The sequence below is a fragment of the Lissotriton helveticus genome, chromosome 2_2, assembly GCF_964261635.1.
Source record: "Lissotriton helveticus chromosome 2_2, aLisHel1.1, whole genome shotgun sequence".
NCBI classification, from domain to species: Eukaryota; Metazoa; Chordata; class Amphibia; order Caudata; family Salamandridae; genus Lissotriton; species Lissotriton helveticus.
The window spans coordinates 141,773,683-141,795,551 of record NC_136060.1 but is presented as its reverse complement, the minus strand read 5'-3'; the positions used below and the strand labels follow the sequence as shown (position 1 = coordinate 141,795,551).

Below are 21,869 nucleotides of genomic sequence, written 5' to 3'. Positions count from 1 at the left end.
CAATAGCTTGCTTAATCTCCACAACGGCCCCCACAACGCTAAGGATGCCTGGCTTCACCTTGAGGGTGCCCAGGAGTGGACACCTCACAGGGAAAGCCAGGAAGGGTTCCACAGCGGTATTCATACAAGCGCCTTGAGACCCTTGCGGGTGAGTAGTGCGCTATACAAGTGTCAATTTACAATTACTCCGTAGGTTGCAAGTTGTCCAAAATTTGGCGGCCAGACTACTGTGCCAGCTACCTAGAATGGCCCCCACTACTGGTCCCCTCCGTGAACTTCACTGGCTGAGGATTAGCAATCGTGCCAAATTTAAGGCCCTTTGCTATATGCATAGGATAAACATGGGCTTAGCACCCCACTATCTGGGTGTTTTGGTGCAACCCTATCTCCCTTCACGTCTTTTAGGGTCCTCTAACCAGTTGAGGTTCCAAATTCCAAGGATCAAACAAGCTAGAATGGGTGGCCGTTCCTTTGCCTACCTGTCTCTTTCTCTGTGGAATTCACTCCCACTCCAATTACGGCATGAAATGAGTTATCTTAAATTTCGGAAAGAGATAAAAACATGGCTTTTTAATCAGTAGAGCTTGGCCCTTCTCCGTTAATGCGTGTCCGTATGCGTCGGGAAACCTCCGAGTAGCTGTGCGCCATATACATTTAAAAATAATAATAATAATAATAATAATAATAATATTTTTCGACATGTGCTTTTATAGATATCTCATATCCGAATAAAGATTGAATTGAATTGACAATTCAATACATTCACAAAATGGGATACGTTTCCAATCACAGAATGTCCCTAATACACTTGAAAGTGGAATCACAAGCCATTTGTCTCCTAGCCAGGCAGTTTCTGTCATCAGCACTCTCCCTCCCTTTTTCCACAAGAGTAGTTCAAACATCAATGGCAAAATATCCTAGTATGCCAAGGTTTTCTATATAATTATGGCTCTGCCATATTGGCCAATACATCTGCTGTATAATCCGACAATTTTAACTAATTCATTCTTTGTAGCTCAATCAGATAAAAAATTACTAAAAATTGTGACTTGTGTTCCTGCGAAGTGGACGGCCCTTTGTAAAGGTTGACTGGTCACCTTTCTCACTGCTGAATTTGTATGTTACACTGGTACTAATAAGGCAACATCTTTCCAGATACTCTTAGTATGGGTAAAATTGTCAAAATAATAAAGTATCAGAAAATATACTGCATTATGCTGCAGCCTTTTTTTTCTGCATAATTTAGTCAACACTGCAGCATAATGTTATCCCCATTTGCTGCATAATTCCAGTGGCCCCAAAGCAGGCAGCACATGTTGGAAGTGCTTGTGCATGAAGCACAGAGACTGAGAAGTTTGCGAACTTAGTTTGGTGTGCGTGCAAATCCTACATTGCCTATCCCTGGTGAGTTGCAGCTACTACTGCTGAATCAAGGCCAACGGAGGTACCAATGGGTGATGCGGACTGGCCTCAAGGGCACCCTGTGCAACAATGTTTGTTTGTTCTCCCCAATGACTATCTCTCACTACCACCCTTTAACAGTGCCCCTCAAGTCTCCATACCCACACTATCTCTCATATAAATTTAATCTGATTTACAGCGCCACTCATTCGATTGTAGGGCGTCAGAGCACTTTACATCACACACATTACACAGAAACAATCAATTATACATGTGTAAATCACTGTATAAGAAATGTTACATAAGACAAAGGACTACAAGGTGTAGAAATCACATGGCAACCATACTAGTAGGCAGTATAGTTTCATAGTGATTGATCTGGAGAAACACAAACTCATCATTTAAAAAAGTAATACCATGGTTGGGGGTTCTCTTTAATAATCAGAATTGAGTTCTATCCAAATGAACAGTTTTTACAACATTAGGATAATCAAAGGCTGGGGGAAAGGGCTGGGGGAAGAGTCACAAGAGAGCGAAGACTTCTTTGAAGAAACAGAACTTGCAAGCATCTGCGCAGGAGTATGCATAGCATGTGAATCTACCCTTTCCAATGCAGTACCCTATTACTCATCCTATACCTCTAGCAATATATCCTCTACCTCCACGTTCTCATTCATCCCAAACGCCATACCACTACTATGATCCCCAAAATAACCCCATCTAGACTCTTCCCTCCTTTATACTTCCTTACATCATCTGATACCTCTTTTACCATTCAAATCTCCCAAACAAGCATTTCTAAACCCTTCCCTCTGACTCTTCCCCCTCCACTTCCCCTTTACTCATCCCAACCCCCCTCCTGCTGCTATGAACTCCAAAGAAAGAAAAAAACATTCTAGACCCTTCCCTCTTCTATCCCTCCACTGTTTCTTTTTAATCCAAATAACAGACTAACATGTCCACCACTCAAATTATTTCATATTTCCCTATACTAATTCCCCACTAATCCTCTTTGGGTTCCAGAGTAGTGTGCTACTCACCAAAAAGCACTTCAACACATCATCAGGGGTAGCAAGCGCTATATATATGCAAACATTTTCCCTCTTCGCGCCCTCCAATATCCTTCTCAAGCCAAATAACAGACTAACATACCCACCACTCAAATTACTTTAATGTTTCACTATTCTAATTCACCACTAATCCTTTATGGGTTCCAGAGTAGCATGCTACTCGCCGAAAAAGCGATTCAACACCTCGTCAGGGGTAGAAAGAGCTATATAAATGGAATTACAATAAATATCGCTCTACTTTAAACCTTGCAGTTTACATGCAGCTCTTAGATGACAGTTAATAGCTCACTGTTCTATGTTAGGGTTTTAACTTATAAATTGCAAGTAACAAAAGGATCTCTCTGACAAAAGCAGTAACCCACTGACCTATTTACATTATGTGCACTTTGTGATATGCATGATACATGTTCTTTGCAGCAGGCACATTAACCCTCTGCACTACCTTTCCACAAGTTAAAACTTCCACTAGACAAAACTCTGATCTCTCTCTAGGAAGAACATTAATCACCAAAGTGATTGTGACATTTGTATTGTTGTCGAAAATTGCTGGAGGAAATGATGGCGGAATAAAGTGCTTTTAAAACCATAATATAGTGGCAAAAACACAACCCCCCCCCACCCAAAGTCAGCACCTGGTGCGGTCTCACCAGTTGCATCGCCCTAGAGCTGGCCCTTCTCAAGGGTCCTGTGACATCAGTGACAGAGTCAGTGTTACTCTAGGGTGTGCTGCTACATAGGCCAGCCCGCAAGGCTGGAGGTGAACTTCATGGATTGTGGTGGACAAGCCTTCAAGATTAACCCACACTTGCCACCGCTAGGGTCCACCTACTGGTGCCAAGACACCAGGGCTTCTAAGGTCTTGTGGAGCCTTCTAAGGTCTAGCATGTGAATGTGCTCCCTGAGAAGAGTTGTCTGGGGGACTGATCATGAAGGCTGAACTTGGTTCCCCAGTTTCAAATTCAGCAGCTCTGACCATAGTGCCACATCCTCTACCCCAATGAACGCCATACTGCACTGTGAGAAACTTGGACTACCTTCAACTACAACCCAATTGTGCGCCCCTTTAGACCCCTGGATGCGACTCAATTCAAAGTACACAGTAGAAAAGTGCAATATACTGCATAAAAAACAACAACATCCTGGAAGAAGCAAAAACTCATAGGGAAGCAAGATTAAATAAAGCATGTTACGGACTAGCCGTAGCTTGCACCAGGCTTTTCCCTGGTGGGCCGGAAGGGTGGTGGCTGTTTTTGGAGTGGTGGGGGCTGTTTTTGTTACTTGGGGCCGATTTTGAAGCAGTGCTGCAAAATCGGCCCCTAGTAACAAAAGCGCAGTGGTCCCACGAGCACCCCCACAGGGGGCCGGTCGGATGTAATTGCCAGGGCTGGTTTGCTACCCCAGTCCGTCCCTGATCATGATTACCTTAATGCTTTTACATTCACTATTCAGAAATCAGTGAGTGCTTTCGCCTGAAAAGTTAAGGACATGGCTGATGGGCCTGGAAGGGACCAGTTTCAATCTCCATTGCTTATATCCTTACAAAACGTAGGCAGTATGGTTTAAAAAGACCACATAAGTCAACAGAGAGCCCATATTGTTTTCCAATCCACCCATCAATCAGGCATTGCGGTAACTCCAGGAGAATATATGACGTTACAACGAATTCCGTTGCAACGCATGCCTTTACCACGCATGCGTTACAACGGAATTCGTTTTCTACGCATAACCTTTAAAACTAATATTCCTTTACCACGCATAGATTAACAACGTTTTTCGTTGTTAATTTATGCATGGTGAGGGCATATTCTTGTTAAAGGTTACACCTGTCCTCTTTCACGTCCCCAGCCTCTACTCCTTTTCATTACCCCTGCCATTAACCCTTATTTTTAAAATAAAAAATCATTTTCCCTTACCTTTTCAACTCGTCTCCTGTCCATCTTCTTTGTTACGTCTTTCTTCTTGGTTACGTCGGCCGTACGTCCTAAAGAGGAAGCGGAAGTTTAATTCCGTTTCCTCTTTTACAACGCTGATCGCTTGATGTTCGTCACTTCAGGTATTTATTTATTTTTGGGGGGGAAGCCCACCCAACCCCCCTTTTTTATCCCTCGATTTTTTCGTTTTTGGGGGGAGACCCCCCAAACCCCCCCTTTTTTTTTATTTACCACACATACCTTTACTACGTATTTCGTAGTAAAGATATGCGTGGTAAATCCTCTCGCATGCGTTGTAATGCATGCGTGGTAAAGGTTTTCGTGGAAACGGCTTTGTTGTAGAGGCCGTTTCCCACTCCAGGACTGGTGCACTTCCCAACAGGGGAAAACAATGCTGTTCAAAGAAAGACAAGAAAACAAAAGTAGCACTTCACTGGCAAACTATGTAAAGTGACGCTAATGTGTTTGGATGTGAATAAAATCAATGTGGCCACTTCGCGACCACTCTGTCTGGCTTTATTTAGTTATTTGCTTATTTTTCATATTTTTAACCTTTAATCCAGAGGCTGCACTTTGAAATATAAAAATGTCAGAAAAAGACGACATTTCCAGCAAAAAGTATTTGTTTTTTTTGGATCCATTTCACAGGGGAACTAATAAACGAAAGTAGGAAAGAGAGGGCGAGAACCGTTTCTTGTGCCATGGTTTTCATTCGGTAAGTAAGGAGGAGTTAGACAGAAAGAGAGGGAATAAGAAGAATCAAGGGGGTGGGCGGCGGCTGCCAGCGCCGCTGCAGAGCAGGAGTGGACTCTGTCCTTGTCTGATCTGGGCAAGAAGGAAAAGACATATGTATTTTCCTTCTCTGCCCACCCATCTGTCCCCAAACAGCCACGAAAGCTGAGCCTTATCTGTAGGCCTTGGCTACTCATGCCACCCTGGGACGCATGTTTAAAATAAAAAAAAGTAGGGGAACAGAATCTAATGAATTAAAGAAGTAGGGGCACGCTGCGTCCTGCCGATCACACCCATTTCGACACCTGGCTAGTGCAGGTTGAGCGCGCTGTGAGTGTAGCCTGAGTAGCGTTCGAATATAGGCGGAGCACTGTGCCTATGTGAGTGTAGTGTGAGTGGTGTGCATTTTATGAATGCAGAGTAAGTGATGCAGCTCACTTTGGTGCTAAGACATGAATCACAAGGAGGAACAGATGCAGCCTTGTGTATTCCTTTCTCTGCATGTCTCGGTACATAAAATCCAGACCTATTGGCATTGTTCTGCTACAGGGTCACCAGCAGTGGTGCATTTCTTTTAGACCAGCAGCACCCCAGCAGAGCAGATGCTACTGGCGAGCAGTATTTCTCCTCCCTTAACAGAAACAGCTGTAAGAAACCCCACGGGTTTGTATGATAATTAGTGCTGGGAGTACTCCCATTTTCCTTTTATTAATGAGGACCAGTGCTTAATCTGAGCCGGTGGATTTTACAAATTAAGCACGGATGAGGGCCCTTGTTTTCGGAAAAACTAAGATCACAAGCACAACAGATTTTTACGGACGTACATTTAATACAAAAACTTCTGACCAGATGCAGTGTTTCAATATACTTACGTTGGTATAGGAACCTTACACGGGGGACAAGGGAGTGCAGTCTGAATGAAAGCTGGCTCTGAAGGCTGTTCCCATGGACCGGCAGGCTGAGGCTGAAGCAAACAATGAGACACAAGCTGTAATGGTCTCTTCAACAAATGAAAAATAACTTCATTGAATACTCAAATGGATGAGGCAATTCAGCAGCATTTCATTTACTGAAAACAGTCTTGCTTCAAATTATTATTATTATTTTTCATAGTTGCATATAGCACGAACTCGACCCGAAGGTATCGGAGCGCTTTACATGGGCACCAGTTCCATTACAGACTGATATATTTATTTTTTTTAGGCACGGGGAGATTAAATGATTTACCTAGAATCACAACTCGACAGACTCGAACTTGGTTCCCCAGCTTCAAAGTCGGCCGCTCTAGCAGTTAAGCCACATCCTCTCCCCGTTTCATGCCGTTTGTCAAATAACATTTTTTCATAATAACCTTGGGATGCAGCAATAAATAGGTCTGGAAGTATGAAGGTTCAGTTTTCCTTACAAAGATGCTGAAGTAGACTGGTATTGTGAAGGGGCGTGTGGCTGCCCAAGGTTTTATTCTTTGGAAATAACTTAGGTTTCCTTAAACTGAACTAGAGAGGGAATAACATAGCTAATCTATTGGCACGTGGAAATCAGGTTTAATTTGGGCAGGTAACACTTTATGTCTGGAAGATAAAAATAGAATATTTACTGTGTGTGGAAATCATCAGGTTTAGTATGAGAACTATGAAAAACAGTACCTCCTGTGCTTCACAGTTAAAAAGAAAAAGTACCTCCTGTTAAAATATATCTATATATATATATATATCTCTATATATATATATATTCACTGAAAAAACCATAGGTTATAGACCATATATAGTTAGGAATTAGCATTTAAAAAACCTTATTTTACTCACACAAAACCATTGAAATTCCATATATAGTTAGTTGCACTAACTATATATCGCGCACCCGCAATCCACTGCTGATCATGTCACATATTACATCATTCATGACATGGTCAGTGACATCACTGATGACATCTCAAATGACATCACTGATGAGATCACTGATGACGTCATCCAGTGACTGTATAATTCTGTAAAGTTAAAATATGTCTTACATATTGAAGAATGAATGGATGTATAAGTGTCTTGATGAAGGATTTAGTAGGGGCATGGCTGACTGTATGAGTGACTGATTAAATGTGTCTCACTGAGTGCATGGGTTAGTGACTAAACTGTCTTAATTTGTGCATCATTATGTCTGTTGTTCTGTAAACTGCTGCATGTGTTGATCATTAGCTATATGATTAACTGTATGGGTTATTGATTGGTTGCCCAAGCATTTGTATGGGAGACTGAGTGTGTGTGTGGGTGGCTGGGAGGTGTATGACTCTCTGCATAGATGTGTGAGCAGTTGATTGACTGGATGTATGGGTTCAAAAGTGCATGTGGAAACAGCTGTATGGGCGGTTGACTGTGTGCATGAGTGTATTGGTGAGTGAATGGATATCTCAGTGCTACATGTCAAAGTAAGTACATATGTAAAACACAGTACATGTGAGAGTTACCATATATAAATAACTGTGCATAAGAGCCAGTGAATGTGTGAGTGGCTGTATGGATCATTGTGAACTTGTATCCAGGATTGTATAAGTGAGTAAATATGTTTTAGTATATGTTTGAATAAGTAAGGTGTGTATAACTGTATAGTTGAGGAAATGGAGGTGTGATTGATTCTTTGCATGACTGACTAAGTGTCTGAGTAACTCCATGGATGAGTGACAGTCTATGAGTGTCTGTTTACACTGAGTGTATCTAAGGTTATATTAGAGTCTGAAGAGGTTTATCGTATTATCACATGAATGATGTCATCAGTGATGTGATCAGTAATGTCAAATGAGATGTCATCAGTGATGTCATTTGAGATGTCATCAGTGATGTCATCAGTGATGTCATCAGTGATGTCATTTGAGATGTCATCAGTGATGTCATCAGTGATGTCATTTGAGATGTCATCAGTGATGTCATCAGTGATGTCACTGACCATGTCATGAATGATGTAATATGTGACATCATCAGCAGTGGATTGCGGGTGCGCGATATATAGTTAGTGCAACTAACTATATATGGAATTTCAATGGTTTTGTGTGAGTAAAATAAGGTTTTTTAAATGCTAATTCCTAACTATATATGGTCTATAACCTATGGTTTTTTCAGTGAATTTTCAAGGTTTTGTAAATGCTAATTCCTAACTATATATGGTCTATAACCTATGGTTTTTTCAGTGAATTTTCAAGGTTTTGTAAATGCTAATTCCTAACTATATATGGTCCATAACCTATGGTTTTTTTCTGTGAATTTCATTGGTTTTTTAACAGCTAATATCTGTAGCTGTAAAATGTATTCTTCTTTAAATCCAAAAATATATTTTATATGTTTATGAATAATTTTTTTTTTTAATATTTTTTTTTCTTCGTTCCCGCTTCGCAAATCGGGAAGCTTCCCGTTAGCTGACCTTGATGCCGCGAAATAGACCGCGAGCCGGTAAACATTTCTTTACCGCAAGTGCCGCGTTACAAAACAACATCGTGACGCCTCCCGTCCGCATGACGTTTCACGTTGTCGCGTGATACGTCATATGACGTACTACGTTAGCGAACTGGTACGCGAAGCGAGTCGCAAAGCGCAGGTTTCTGGAAGCAAACCGGGAGGCCCTGCAAAGCGCTTAACGTAAACACAGCAAGTCATGTGACTTGGTAATAACACTTTTCATTGGTTCATTTCACTTTTGGTTTCCTAATGATGTAAGACTAGGTCATATAATCTAAAATGAACACTTTTGATTGGTTGAGAACTCTTGTTTTTCCCAAATGATGAAAATCCCTCCTTCTTTCCTCACTCTGACTTTCATCATTGTGAGAGAAAGACCCTTTGTGATCACTGAGCAATGGCTTCTTTAGTAGCTTCAGCTGGTGCTTCCCCACCACCTCCACCACATCCAAGGAAGAGTGGACCACCTGCTCAAGTTATAATTCAACAAGAAGAAGAAGAAGAGGAACAGGAGGACGAGCACGAAGAGAGGCAGTTTTTGCCTGAGCAGCCCAGGACGTCTCACCGGAAAGAAAACTTCATTTGGCAATTTTTTAAAATTCCCAAAGGTCAGAAAAAAGTAAATGCAAGATACGTAACTTGCCTTATATGTCAAGATAGACTGTCCAGAGGGACCGACAAAAAATACAGTTTCGGAAACTACACAATGCATCGCCATATGACTAGGTGGCATCCTAACAACTACAGTGCTGCACAGTTTCGGAACGACCTAGATAATCTCCCTATTATGGCCAGAAGATCTGTTGTACCGGAAGTAACGGGACCAGAGGGCAGGGAGATGGTGCCAAATATACAAATGAGATTTGGTGATGTAAAACACATCTGCGTATTTTGCGATGGATTCATTTCCTACGGAGAAAAAAGCATCACTCTGATCAACAGAGCTATTGACTATCATATGCAAGTTTGTACGAAACGCCCAAAATAATAAATACTTCTTTTTTTTGTTTTGTTGCTCCTGTTGAGCCCTTTACAATGAATCGTTTTCATTGCCCCCTCCAAGAAAAACCCAAAAAAATATCAAACTGTTCCGAAAAATTCAAAAACAGTAAAAAAATGTTCAGAAAAAAAAAAAAAAAAGTTCTTTTCAGAACTACCTCCCCGTTATTAAAAAATTGGTACAATATTTGGAACTGTGCCAACCTCTATTTCTCTTAGTTCGCTTCCCAGTTCGCTCGCCGGTACGCGAACCGGAAGCGAACCAAAAACAGTAAGTATAAGGGAAGGAAACAGACACTTATGTTAAAAGAAAGACAGCTATAGGGGAGTAAACTAGAGATACTATTACCCGTAATCCACTGCTGATGATGTCACATATTACATCATTCATGACATGCTCAGTGACATCATCAGCAGAGGATTGCGGGTTTTTTGGCAACATGCCTTATCCACGGTTTAATAACGCTGCCTTTTGCTTTATATAAGTTTTCAAATTGTATGAAATATATACCAATAGGTCGTTATGAACCTTTAGGTAGTGCTTTTCTTCATGAGGTCTGGTCGCTTCCATACACATACAGATGTTTCAAAGATGATCAAGAAGTTTATCTGAATGGAGAGGAATGCACTGAGACGCCAGATCATTCACTAATGTGTAGGCACATACAGTTACACGGTTCATGCAACAAACACCGACCAAATATGGCTTGCGTGTTGCAAGGCACGCCAGTTCCTGCTATCATCCCCACGTTCAAGTTGTTGGAAAATGGTAGTTATTTGATGCTCAATAATGAAGATTGTTCTGAGTTAATTAAAAGTATTCCTTTTATCGTAACAGTAAGTGAACGGGTTATTTGCTGCAGAAATGTTCTATTTCCTCCCACACATGAACATAGGGAGTTTTCAATCTGGCCACAAATACCAACCTTGGGACACGTTTCAACGGCATGGCAAGAATAAGAGCTCTTTTGTCTCAGAGAGAGGTGGCCTTGAGTTCGGCCCGTGAAACTTTCGTACTTCACATAGCGAACACCCGTACAGAGGTGCACACCCTTTTCAATTAAGATTTGCCTTTCAATTTCAGCAACATGTTTCCGACTATCTTTAACGCATCCTCCACAAAGTCCCTGGCGCACTTTTTTAAAGTTGTTACCAGTGGTCTCGTGACTTCATTTGAGAAAATCTTTGGAGTCATCCCTGCTTCCTTTCATTCTATTTTCTCCACTCTGGTTCGTGGATTGGCATTTTTACTTGCATTACCAGCGGACGCTCTTGTGCTTTTTTACATTTTTAAATATGGATGTCCCTCCTATGCAACCTCCCACCCTGCAGCTGCTGACACTGTTCCGCAATCGCATGCTACAATATTATGGCACAATGCCGTTGGCGATATTAAGCACGGCATATGGATTATCTTTTCGATTCTCCTACTTCACCTGTGTCCAGCCTGTATTTCACTGCCTGACCTGTGATTTCGATTGGGCCATTGATTTGTGTCTCTGCGGACCGGTTTCTCCTGACGTCGACTTTAATCAGCTGATGACTCCTATCATTACTCACGAGTTGGTTTGTCCTGGCGAAAGGATTATGGCTGTGGCATTGATGCATGGACTACTTGGTCCCTGGAATTTACTGGCGGCAGCACAGTCTTTCTTGGAACAGAGCTTTCTTGAAAACCCACCGAGCTGTCCTCTGATGGTGATAGAGGATCCGGTGCTGGGAGAGCACGTATGTTCTTTTCCGCTTTTAAATTGGATGGCTGAACTGTTTTCGGATGAAGACGGTGACTTCCTATTGGAGGCTGTTGCAGCTTATTTTGCATACACAGTTATGTCATAGACCTTTTTCATGTTTGATATGCTGAGTACTAGCATTTCATTGACAATTCATTGACTTATTTGTCAAGTTTTTATTATTTACCTTGCCTATTGGCTTAAGACTCGATAAAGTACTTGGCTGTTTTATTTTTCTTTAGCATTAAATTTTCCTAGTTTTTAATGCTTTACCTTGCGGACCGTCCACATATAAACTTGCAATCTGCTCTCATGAGATGGCACTTCTATTATCTTATTCAGTTTGTTTCCGGATCATGGGGAGGTGTCATCTAGGTCCTGGATATCTTTACACCGTGTTAAGTTAGCATGGGCTCATTACCGGTTTAAACGCCATTTTTCCTTTTTTGCAACTTCTGCACACGACACTTAGTTGTTGCTTTAGCTTTCCACCTAGTAGTTCATCGTGGTTTACATGAGAATAATATGTTATTGGTCTACTATCTGCTTTACTTGTTAAACTATATCTGTACAGCGAGTGCTAAAGTTTCAAGAACAACACGATACAGAATTGTTATGAGGTCTGATCTCCACGACTTCATACTCATAACATAAGTGCAACTTCTGCCAATTCTGGGCATGAGGCGGGTTTTATATTGCTTTGCCGAACACACATACACAACAGTTGATGCGGTTCACATGAAGAGAGAGCTGGTGTATGCTGATGTGATTCCTTCAAATCTAAGACACTAAAGTATGGGCACGCCCTAAACCAACACAAAGAGACCTTCTTAGCAAATAATATAATATGTGTATTAGGGAGGGTGAGATATAAGCAGCCGCGGGCCGTGGAGGGAGTTACGATGGGGCAGGGAGGCGGGGAGGGGGAGAAGCAGGGTGGAGCCCTCTCTACCTTGCCCCTCCCCCTCCCCGCCTCCCTGCCCCACCGTAACTCCCTCCACGGCCCGCGGCTGCTTATAAGTGTTGCTAACTCTTATTCATTTACAGCATGTTAACATACTGTCACCATTCGCTTTTTATGTACTAGTAACTATGCTGGTAATTTTGCTACTGATAATATGTGTACTTGTATTCTCCACCCTGCCCCTCCCCCTCCCCGCCTCCCTGCCTCACCGTAACTCCCTCCACGGCCCGCGGCTGCTTATAAGTGTTGCTAACTCTTATTCATTTACAGCATGTTAACATACTATCACCATTCACTTTTTATGTACTAGTAACTATGCTGGTAATTTTGCTACTGATAATATGTGTACTTTTATTATCTAAGGTACTACGCCTGAGAAGACGGCATTAGTAAATAAACATTTCAAATACACACCTGTTCTTCTTAACTCCATGTTCTGGTTTCTAAGAAATCTACAACGACCGACTGTTCATGAGTTCCACGTATCCTGAGGTACTATAAGTTCATATTCTGGATTGTCTAAACATTGAGAGTTTGTTATATCCAATGTGACACTGTACCTAGCTTGCTAAGGAGTTTTTCATTACTAACGTGAGTTTTGGGACACCCTAATTCGCCGAGGTTCCAATCCTCTGTCCACAGTTCTGTGTGAGAACAGAAACCCTGCGACAGGGGCACCCCGACCCTTGCTGGAGCTTCATCACACTTGCGATACAACTCCAGCAATGCGCCACCTTTACGGCACAGATACATCACGCATCTGTGCTGTTTTTGCCCCATGATGCGCCGCATTGTAAATGCAGCACACCATAGGTGACGGAACAGCGGCACAGAATGACTAACACATCCCTGGTGATGCGCCAGTCATCATAAATGTATCCCTATGCTTCTTATCTTGTTAGAGATGAACCGCCATATGTATTATCAAAGTTTTTTGCATTTCCTAAATAGCGAACTTTAAGGAATAAATAGCGATTCTTTACCATTCCTAGTTTGCGATGAGCTATTTGCTAATTAGCCGAATGTAGCCCAATGAAGCCCAATGTAGCCCAATGTAGCCCAAAGATGGCCGCCAGACACACAAAAAAACAAATGTAGCCCAAATATCAGCCAGATGTAGCCCAACTATAGCCCAGTGACAGAATGACCAATCAGCTTCGCAAACCTCCGTTACGCGAAGCGGAGCGCTGTTACAGATATATATCTTTTTTTGAACGTTAATTTCTCAAAATCCACTGGAGCACATATATTGAGACCTAGCAAAGGCACATCGGGCTACCAGTCCCTAATATTTTGCCAAGTTTCGTGCAAATCCATTCAGCCGTTCGATTATTATTATTATTATTTTTTTTTGCCCCGCGGGGCCCTTTTAAAACCTCCACATCAAACCTAGGGGGTCAGCGAGGATCTACTATGCCCCCTTATAGTTATTTCCCCCTTTGTTTTGACCTCCTCTTGTCTCTCGATCCTACCGAGAGACAAGATGGCGGCCGCTACGGACTGTTTGGAATGTTGACAGACGCCGGAGAACCAATCAGCTTCGCTTCACAAAGCTCCGTTGCGCGAAAAGTCCGCGTCCTGGGCCGCTGCCCAGTCCGCTGTTACAGATATATATCTTTTTTTAAACGTTAATTTCTCAAAATCCACTGGAGCACATATATTGAGACCTACAAAAGGCACATCGGGCTACCAGTCCCTACAATTTTGCCAAGTTTCGTGCAAATCCATTCAGCCGTTCGGGCTAAAAGTGAGGCCAACCGCCCTATGGAAATTAACATGGGAAAAACGCGTTTTGGGACCCCCCTTTTTTCTCGGCCCCCCCTTGACGAACCCCCCCAAAATTTTCAGGGGCTGCTCAGAAACAAAATGTGCCATTTTCCTGAAAATTTCAGCCAATTCCGTCCACAAACGCCAAAGTTATTAGACATAGAATTTTCAAAAATCCCATAGAGAAAAAATCCTAACTATATATACCTACTGGCGACCGCCAGTAGGTAATATATATATATATATATATATATATATATACACACATACATATATATATATATATATATATATACACACATATATATATATATATATATATATATATATATATATATATGGAACATGCTACTTACCAGTATGCATCTGTTCTTGGCATGTAGAGCTGCAGATTGCTACACTTAGCATTAGATCGCCACCTGGTGTTGGGCTCGGATGAATGCATGTTGTTGTCGTCTTGGAAGAAGTCTTTGTAGTGACGAGATAGGTGACTCCTCCCTTGGACGATAGTGCGAATGGGCATCGGCTCCATCCTTCAGATTGTTTTTCGCCATGATGGGAAATGATGGAGTTAGTAGAAGTAAAGAAATGGATGTCCATGCGTGTGCATCGGAGTAAGATAAAACAGGAACAGATACAGGTCCCGGGGAGGCAGGAGGGCGATTAGCAATCTGCAGCTCTACATGCCAAGAACAGATGCATACTAGTAAGTTGCATTTTCCGTTCGAGGCATATGAGCTGCAGATACTACACGTAGCATCCATTGTGCAGCAGTGTCTCACCTAGCGGTGGTCACCTGTATCTGTTGCAGTAGTTTGAAAGAGAGTTTTAAGGACAGCTTGGCCTACTGCAGCTTGCTGCTTGGCTTGCACATCAACACAGTAGTGTTTAGTGAAGGTATGTGTTGTAGACCATGCTGCTGCTTTGCAGATGTCTTCTAGGAGGATGTTCCCTAAGAAAGCCATAGAGGCTCCTAGTTTGCGTGTGGAGTACGCTCTAGGAGGAACTGTTAATGTACGTTTTGCTTTTTGATAACATATTTGTATACATTTTACAATCCACCTTGAAATCCCAGCTTTGGAGAGACGGGTTGCCTTTATGTGGTGGAGAGAAAGATACAAACAATTGCTTTGTTTTATGAAAAGATTTGGTCCTATCAATATAATAGAGAAGAGCTTTTTTTACGTCTAGTGTGTGTAGAGCTCTTTCTGCTACAGAGTCAGGGTTTTGGAAAAACACCGGTAACTCTACAGATTGGTTTAAATGAAAAGGAGTAATGACTTTTGGAAGAAATTTTGGATTATTTCTTAAAACCACTTTTTTACGATGTAGTTGTAAAAATGGTTTTTAAATTGTGAAAGCTTGTATCTCACTTACTCTTCTGAGAGAGGTAATAGCAATAAGGAAAGCTGTTTTCCACGTGAGGAATTGCAGTTCACATTTATGTAAAGGCTCAAAAGGGGGTCCCATGAGTCTTGTAACAACAACGTTGAGGTTCCACACTAGAGATGGTGGCAACCTGGGAGGGATGATTCTTTTCAATCCTTCCGTAAATGCTTTAATGGCAGGTACTCGAAAAAGAGACATGTCTATTTTGTAAATATGCTGCAATTGCTGCTAGGTGCAGGCGTATGGATGAATATGCCAAGTTACATCTTTGTAGATGTAAGAGGTAGCAAATGATCCAGGGGATCAATTTGGTTATTGTTGCAATAAATGGCAAATCTCTTCCATTTAGCTGCATAACAAACTCTGGTAGTAGGTCTCCTGGCCTCTTTAATGCTGTTCATACAGTCTGGTGGTAGGTTAAGATAACCAAACTAAGATTTCAGGAGCCAGATAGCCAAATTCAGTTGATTTGGGTCTGGATGTCGGATGTCTCCATGGTTCTGCGTTAGCAGGGATGGAGTAAGTCGTAACTTTTGGTGTGGAACTAGAGAGAGTTCTAGCAGCATGGTGAACCACGGTTGGCGTGCCCATGTGGGAGCTACCAGGATTAATTTGAGAGACTGTTGTCTGAGCTTGCGTACTACTAATGGCATTAGGGGTATTGACGGAAAACCGTACGCAAATCTGCCTGACCAGTTCATCCATATCGCATTGCCCTTGGACAGCGGGTGTGGAAACCTGGCGGCGAAGGTTGGGCATTTTGCGTTTTTGTGTGTGGCGAACAGATCTATGTCTGGATGACCCCACTTGTGGAAGAATGGTTTAGGAACTTGTGGATGTAGTTCCAATCCATGAATTTGTTGTCTGCCGACTCAACAGATCTGCTATCTGATTGTGAACTCCTGGAAGGTGCTCTGCCAATAGGTATATGTTTTGTGGAATGGCTCATCTCCAAATGTCCTGTGCGAGCTGGGACAGTTGTAGAGAGTGTGTCCCCCCCCTGTTTTTGTATATAATACATGGCTGTCATGTTGTCCGTCCGGATTAAGACAGCTTTGTTCTGTACTTGTACTTGGAATGTTTTGAGTGCTAACAATATTGCTAGCAGCTCTAGATGGTTGATATGCAACAATTTTTGTTGACTGTTCCATTGTCCTTGAGTTGTTTGATGTAGGAGATGGGCTCCCCATCCTGTGAGAGATGCGTCTGCTGTGAGCACTAGTTGTGGAACAGGTTCAAGGAACGGCCGCCCTTTTGTCAAGTTTTTGGTGTTCCACCACTGCAGAGAGCGATGTGCGCGGCTGTCTACCAACACCAGGTCTGTTAGTTGACCTTGAGCCTGGTTCCACTGTTGTGCTAGACATTCCTGTAATGGACTCATTTGCAGTCTTGCATATGGTACTATGAAAATGCAAGATGCCATCATGCCTATTAGTCTCATGAACACTCTGGCTTGCAGAGATTGTTGGTGTTGAAAGGCTGTGACTAAGGCTTGAATGCTCCGTATCCTTGCTGGACTGGGATACGCTGGAGCTGTAGACATGTTTATTGTAGCCCCTAGATACTGATGTATATGAGAGGGTTGCAGGTGCGACTTGGTGTAGTTGATTGTGAACCCTAAGTCGTGCAATGTTTGAATTGTCTGATGTGTGTGTTGGACACACTGATTGAATGTTTTGGCTTTTATGAGCCAATCGTCTAGATAAGGGAAGACATGTATTTGTTGTCTCCTGAGATGTGCTGCTACTACTGCTTGGCACTTTGTGAATACCCGTGGTGCCGTTGTTACTCCGAATGGAAGGACTTTGAACTGGAAATGTTGTCCTTCCAGTACAAACCTTAAATACTTTCTATGAGCAGGATGCATAGGAATGTGGAAGTAGGTGTCCTTTAGGTCTAGTGCTGTAAGGAAATCGCCTTGTTGCAGCAGTGGGAGCACTTGTTGTAAAGTGATCATATGAAATGTGATTGTATGTAATGATTGAGGGGCCTGAGGTCGAGAATTGGTCTTAGTGTCCCGTCCTTTTTTGGGAATTAGAAAATACAGCGAGTAAACCCCTGTTCCTTGTTCTTGTAAAGGAACTATTTGTATTGCGTCCTTCTGTAGAAGTGACAGAGCTTCTTGTTTGAGCAGAGCGAGGTGTTCTGTAGACATTGGACGCTGCCTGGGTGGTATGTGTGGAGGGGTTGCTGTAAGTTCTAGGCAGTAGCCAAACTGGATAATCTTTCTTACCCACTTGTCTGTTGTGATGGAGTTCCAGACATGCAGGAATTGCGTTAGTCTGCCCCCCACAGGAGTGGAATGCTGTTGGGGGAGCAGAGGGAAGTCACTGTTTTGTGGTAGAAGAGGTTCGATTATTGTTGTTATCCCTACCTCTTCCTTTGTTGTTATTCCCTCTATATCCTCCTCTAAAATATCCCTTGTTAGAGGATGTTTGTGTGTTAGATTTGAAGGATGTTGTATTGTCTGCACCAGTTTGCTTGGAGCCTCCTCTGTAGAAGGAGCGACGAAAATAACTTTTAGCTTGTGTGGACTGTAAAGCCTCCATGGATTTGGCAGTGTCTGTATCCTTCTTCATCTTTTCAAGTGCTGTGTCTACTTCTGGTCCAAACAATTGGTTTTGATTACATGGTTGATTTAAAATGGTAGTTTGCACTTCCTGTTTAAATCCTGAAATGCGTAGCCACGCATGTCTCCTAAGTACAACACTATTATTTACAGCTCTAGATGCAGTGTCTGCTACATCTAGTGCGCACTTGATTGAGGCATTAGAAATTAGCTTGCCTTCTTGTATAAGGTTGCGTGCCTGTGTTTTATATTGGTCAGGTAGATGTTCTAGTAGTTTCTCTAACTGATCATAATGAGCCCTATCATATTGTGAAAGGAGTACTTGTGTGTTAGCTATGTGCCCTATGTTGGTAGCTTGTGCAGCTATTCTTTTGCCTGAAGCATCTATTACCTTGGATTCTTTGTCAGGTGGGGGAGCCTCACCTGAAGTTTGTGAGTTTACCCTTTCCTAGCATTTGACACAACTAGTGAATCTAATGGTAGTTGTCCTTTAATGTAGGCTGGATCTGCAGGTGCAGGCCTACATTTTTTCTCAATTCTAGGGTTTAGGATCCTAGTACGCACAGGGTCTTTAAATATCTCTGGAGCATGTTTGATGACCCCTTTAATCATGGGAAGAATTTGAACAGACCTTTGCGATTGTTCTAATGTGTCTAACAGAAAATCTTCCTCTGCCTCACCAGAATGCATAGTGACCCCATGGTAAATGGCAGCTCTGTTCGACAGGTGACCAAAACCAATGTTATCTTCTGGGGGAGAAGGTTTTGATGGGTATGACTGTGGGTCAGGAATATTTGGCACATCCTGTGGGTTTGGGTACTCCCATTCTGTAATATCTATAGGGTATGGGAAAGGCTCATCTGTGTCTATCCCTCTTCCTAAACTATACTCATCATAATTTTGAGGTGAGTGTGGAGATAAAAGAGGAGAATGTGGAGGAGATCTCTGTGGTGAATTGTTAAGAGGAACAGGGGATGAAGGAGAAGGAAGTATAAGAGAAGAAGTGTGCATAGGAGATGTGGCAGAGTACTTCTTCTTGGCAGGAACTACAGGTGTGGATGTTGCATCTGCCTTCCTCTTCTTGTGTGGTGTAGTGGATACATGACCTGTCTTAGGGTCAATGTAGATCTTCTTTTACAGAGGATCTGGTCAAAAAAGGTCTTCTCCTTGTGGAACATTTGTCGGCGCCGATTTCTTCGGTTCCCGACGAGGTTGCGGTCTGTCTTTAGCCTTAGGAGGTGTTACAATGTCCTTTGGCGCAGTTTTCGACACCGAAGGTGTTGTTTTCGGTGTGGTAGGCAGTTTCGAGGGCTTGGACGCGTCGGAATCAGGGCTTGTCGATTTTGGTACTGAAGACGATAGTTTCGGAGTGGAAGCTGGTCTAGCGTCGGACGCTGGCTTCATACCTTTGTCTTTAGAAGTCTACGGTTTCGGAGCCGAGACTTCTTTCGGTTTCGGTGCCGAGGGAATTTGTGGGATCGGCATGTGTGGCTTGCTCGGTACCGAGCTACCGGAAGGCTTAATGACTTTATTCGGAGCCGGGCTCGATGGCGGGGCTGTCGAAGTGGTCTTTCGGTCACGACTGGGCCCCGAAGGCGGAGTGTTGACCTTTGCCTTCGATCTGGGTGCTGTATGTGGTGCAGGGGCAGTAGTACTCACACACTGACCCGATGGCATGGAGTCATCTGAGTTGTCTGCCTCCGATACGATTTGGAGATCATTGGAAACTTCTTCGGGAACGAGCGGAACCTCCTCGTCGAAGATATACACCGGTTCCGGAGCCGATCTCTGCATGTCATGTTGACGGGCCCTCCGATCTCGGATGGTTTTCTTGGATCGAAAGGACGCGCAGGCTGTACAGCTGGATTTGTCGTGTTCTGGCGATAAGCACAGGTTGCAGACTCGTGGTGGTCACTGTGTGGAAACTTTGCTCCACACCCGGAGCATGTCCTTTCCATGACGTGTAGGCCTCACGGCGTGGATAGGCACAATGGCCCGCGTCGACGACCGGAATCGAGCTGATTGAGACGAAACGATGTTAGTCGATATCAAAAGTAGTTTGATACGTTTTTAGTAAGTCTTTTGTGCTTCGAAGTGCTTGAAAAGTCTATTTCTAGCCGGAGCGGAAAACTTTCATCCAAACCCAGTGGCGGAAAAAAACAATCTAAGGATGGAGCCGATGCCCATGTGCACTATCGTCCAAGGGAGGAGTCACCTATCTCGTGACTACAAAGACTTCTTCCAAGACGACAACAACATGCAATCATCCGAGCCCAACACCAGGTGGCGATCTAATGCTAAGTGTAGTATCTGCAGCTCATATGCCTCGAACATACACATATATATATATATATATATATATATATATATATATATATATATCCACACAAACCTCTTCCAAGTAGAAGTAGCAGAGGCCACACAGGGGAATCCTTGAGAAGCTCTTCATTGTACCAACAGGGCATAATGCATTTCGGCGTGGAGTGTGCCTTCATCAGACGCCCTTCTCACTTGGAAATCCCCTACACCGTCCTTATGTGCTGCTGCGATCCTCCCCCTGGGTGGGGTAGTCAGCTGACTCCTCCTTGCAGATTGCTCACAGCAGCAAACCGATATCTGAAGACTGCAGCCCCCAGAATGCATCTTGGTGGTGAGTACCAACAGCGGAGTCCGTGCTCAAAGAGCTCAGGAATATCGGGCAAAAGAGGGGGGGTTTAAGTTATTGAAGATGAGTCCATGGTCCACAGGCTTCCTCGGGTCCCCATAATGTTCAAGCTTTTAGGACCAAATGTCAACCAGGCAGGGGACGTGGTAGCAATGTACCCGACCCTTCGTGCAGTCACGAACTGCCGAGCAGCCGGCCTTGTGTAGTTTGGCTTTAGAGGTGGGCCTGAACTATTCCGATGCCTCGGAGCAAAAAAACAGCTACAGGAGCAGATCCAGTGATGTTCGGGCCAACTTGCAGAACGGGGCCTCTGTACCGCGTCTCTGGCTGACGCGTAAAATATCCACACAAACCTCCTCCAAGTAGAAGACGCAGAGGCCACACAGGGGAATCCTTGAGAAGCTCTTTATTGGACCAGCAGGGCATAATGCATTTCTGCGTGGAGTGTGCCTTCCTCATACGCCCTTCTCACTTGGAAATCCCAGACAACCTCCTTTTGTGCTGCTGCGAACCTCCCCCTGGGTGGGGAAGTCAGTTGACTCCTTCTTGCAGATTGCTCACAGCTGCAGTCCGATGTCCGAAGACTGCAGCCCCCAGAATGCTTCTTGGTGGTGAGTACAAAAGGGGGAGTCCATGCTCAATGAGCGCTGGAATATCGGGCAAAAGGAGGGGTTTAAGTTATTGAAGGCGAGTCCATGGTCCACAGGCTTCCTCGGGTCCCCATAACGTTCTAGCCTTTACGTCCAAATGTCAACCGGGCAGGGGAAGTGGTAACAATGTACCCGACCCTTCGTGCAGTCACGAACTGCAGAGCAGCCGCCCTTGTGTAGTTTGGCTTTAGAGGGGGGCCTCAACTCGCACCCCAGCCATTAATCATTCCGCCAACACATTTCGAAGGCTCACATTTGAAACTTTATATCCCAGAATGCACCTGTATGACATTGCACTTAACGTGTCCAGGCGACGGCAGTTGATATAAAAGATGCCAGAAATTACATTCATGTGAGCTTGTGATGCCATTCTTTAGCAGCCCGAGAAGAAGAGGCGCGTCGCCTGGAAACGCGTCGGCGGAATGATTAATGGCTGGGGTGCAAGACTAAGCTGCATGAACAGGCCGGAGGGCGCAAGTGATGACAAGTGCCTCCTTAAAATGCTTTCGGGCACTTTGGTGGATAATTTTCTACATGGCATCCCTTTCCTGGAAGG

General features: G+C 43.4%; 1 protein-coding gene across 1 annotated transcript in view; it reads right to left on the bottom strand.

Annotated features, from left to right (window-relative positions):
• Positions 1–21,869, bottom strand: part of NFXL1 (nuclear transcription factor, X-box binding like 1) — a 624,964-nt gene that overhangs the window by 273,224 nt on the left and 329,871 nt on the right. The window contains exon 15 of the mRNA XM_078678225.1: positions 6,007–6,098. Within this exon, the coding sequence (XP_078534351.1) occupies positions 6,007–6,098 (92 nt within the window). The remainder of the gene's footprint in view (positions 1–6,006; positions 6,099–21,869) is intronic.